Source organism: Choloepus didactylus, chromosome 4 (assembly GCF_015220235.1).
Source record: "Choloepus didactylus isolate mChoDid1 chromosome 4, mChoDid1.pri, whole genome shotgun sequence".
NCBI classification, from domain to species: domain Eukaryota; kingdom Metazoa; phylum Chordata; class Mammalia; order Pilosa; family Megalonychidae; genus Choloepus; species Choloepus didactylus.
The window spans coordinates 150,732,316-150,735,148 of record NC_051310.1 but is presented as its reverse complement, the minus strand read 5'-3'; the positions used below and the strand labels follow the sequence as shown (position 1 = coordinate 150,735,148).

The window sequence follows — 2,833 nt, the reverse complement described above, 5'->3', positions numbered from 1 at the left end:
ATTCTTTGAGAGTAATGTTATTCTCAACATTTTTTTCTTGAGGATAATGAGCCCTAAAATACTAGATGAACTGCTCAAAGTCATACAGTTCCTTGAAAACATCTGTGATTTTATTGTGTATACTGATATTTCTATAGCTTTGTTTTCTGCCACTTAAAAAGTCCTATTACTAAGTGATAAAATACGGTTCCTTCAATTAGGAAAGAGTGTTTGGGGATGAAGGGTAATGAAGGTACCTGATATTCTCTCAATGAACAAAATATGATTATGATATCAGTAAATGATCTTCACATGGCAAGGCATAAAGCTAACTACTCTATCAATAATGCAGAGCTCAGTGCACTGGGAAAAGTAGGAATTTAAAATCATCTGAGGGAATGATAAAAAAGAGAATGGATTTATACTGAAAATAAAATTTAGAGTTTCTATTGTCCAACACCTCCTCTTAATATTCTAAAAAATGGAGGCCTTGATTTTAGGGCTTTGCTGAATTTCACCAAGCTAATCAGTGATGTAGAAGGGAATAAACATATGCATCTTTTAATTTGGTGGACAATCTTTTCCTTTGACACCTAGAAGTGAGCTGAAACTTCCTCCTGTGCTACCCATAAACTTTTCTGCATGCGATTAAAAAAAATAAATAAAAATAAAACCTCAAAGAATTAAAGTCTCATCTCTTAAGATAATATCAATAGTTTGAGATGTAAAATGAAAAATTTATCTTTCCATTATATCTGAGTTCTGGAAGGAGATTTTTTTTTAACAAGTCTATTCCAAAGATGATCTTATTAGCAATGAAAAAAGAACTTCAAGTTTTACAGGAAAAAGACAGCATCTAAACCCATGAAGGAAAGTAAAAGGAGGTCCCAACCTTTTTGGCACCCCCATGAAGTCAATTTTCAGCCTAAACAAAGAATTGGAACACTACTAGCACTTCAGAAGCCTCTCAGAACCCCCTTTTGTCCCCTTTGTCTTGTCAAGGATATCCACTGTTTAGGCTTATTATGATATAAATTAGTTCTGCCTGTCTTTGAAGTATATTTAAATAGAATAATGTAATATAATTCTTGTGTCTAACGTCCTTTAGTCAACCTTAATTTGAGAAATTCTAATTCAGTTACCAGTGCACATTTTTTCTTTTTTTAGGAATTCTAATTTAATTTATTGAAGGAAAATGACGTTTTGTTCCTGCAGATTCTGAGACTGGATTTCCATGACATCAAAACAACTTTCAGATACAGATTTTCATTTGTAAATTAGTTGCTTTGACCTCTTATAGTCATCTTCCTGAATAAACCAATTGATTGATGGTCTCCTTATTAACTACTTCATCACTTTACTAGAAGAATTTGCATTTCCATTATGACACTTGTTGTCTCATTTGATTTACATGGGGCTGTCTATATAATTTCCGTATAAGGAAGATCACATAATTGTTACAGATGCCTGGAACATATATATATTAGAGTAGAATCAGAATCCCTAAAGACTGAAGTACAACTGGGAAATCAAATCTATGGTCTGTTCATTGATTAATATCTTATTCTCTCCCATACAGGTGAGTGAAGATAAGTCCCTTCCAAAGTCAATGGATGAGACAAATCATTCCTGGGTGACCGAATTTGTGTTGCTGGGACTCTCTAGTTCACGGGAGCTCCAACCTTTCCTGTTTGTCATATTTTTACTACTTTACATAGGAATCCTGCTGGGCAACTGTCTCATCATCCTCACTGTGACTTCAGATGCCCGCCTTCATACACCTATGTACTTTCTGCTTGTAAACCTCTCTTTAACAGATATGTGTCTAGCTTCCTTGACTACCCCCAAAATGATTGTTGACTTTCTAGTAGAGTGCAAAACTATTTCTTTTGAAGTCTGCCTGGCTCAGATTTTCTTTCTACATCTAACTGGTGGTGGTGAGATGGTGCTCCTTATATCCATGGCCTATGACCGTTATGTTGCTATTTGCAAACCTCTCCACTACAGGATGCTCATGAGCCGCCGTGTGTGTGTTATTCTGGTCCTCCTCCAGTGGAGTGTTGGCTTCATCCATACTGTTAGCCAGTTGGCCTTTACTGTTAACCTGCCTTTTTGTGGTCCTAATCAGGTAGATAGCTTTTTCTGTGACCTCCCTCTAGTGACCAAGCTGGCCTGCACAGACACTTATGTTATCAGCCTAGTAGTAGTTGCAAACAGCGGCCTTCTTTCTATGATTTCCTTTCTCCTCCTGGTCATCTCCTACACTGTGATACTGATCACAGTTAGGAAACGCTCCTCTGCCAGCATGGCAAAGGCCCGCTCCACGTTGACTGCCCACATCACTGTGGTCACAATATTCTTTGGACCATGTATCTTCATCTATGTGTGGCCCTTCAGTAGTTATTCAGTTGACAAGGTCCTTGCAGTGTTTTACACCATCTTTACTCCCATTTTAAACCCAGTAATCTACACTCTAAGGAACAAAGAGATGAAGGATGCTATGTCAAAACTAAAGAGCAGGTATCTGAAGCCTGGCTTGGTTTCTGCAGCCATAAGAAATGTTCTTTTCCTGGAAAGGAAGTGAACTTACAGGACTCTTACAACTTTAATTCCATCTTTTTGCACTGTTACCAATAGAACCAGTGTCATGTTATAGCAGGACATTTTGACCAGTGGGAGTGTTGGCTGAATAACTTGAATGAAAGGTCATGATGACAATAAAAATCACATAATGAACATTAGCAATTTTAATATTCTCCTTATCAATTGAATGTTTTTTCCCTCTTAGTTTCTGTTTCCTCCAGGTATTCTTTATTTAGAAACTTGTTAAGAAGTAGGCTTCCTGTTGGCTTTG

At 36.9% G+C, this 2,833-nt stretch overlaps 1 protein-coding gene across 1 annotated transcript; it reads left to right on the top strand.

Annotated features, from left to right (window-relative positions):
• The first annotated feature begins 1,516 nt into the window (after nt 1-1,516).
• Nucleotides 1,517-2,563, top strand: LOC119533438 (olfactory receptor 4K15-like). The gene has a single exon (XM_037835477.1). It carries the CDS (start codon nt 1,517-1,519, stop codon nt 2,561-2,563), a length of 1,047 nt encoding a protein of 348 aa, XP_037691405.1.
• Nucleotides 2,564-2,833: the final 270 nt, after the last annotated feature.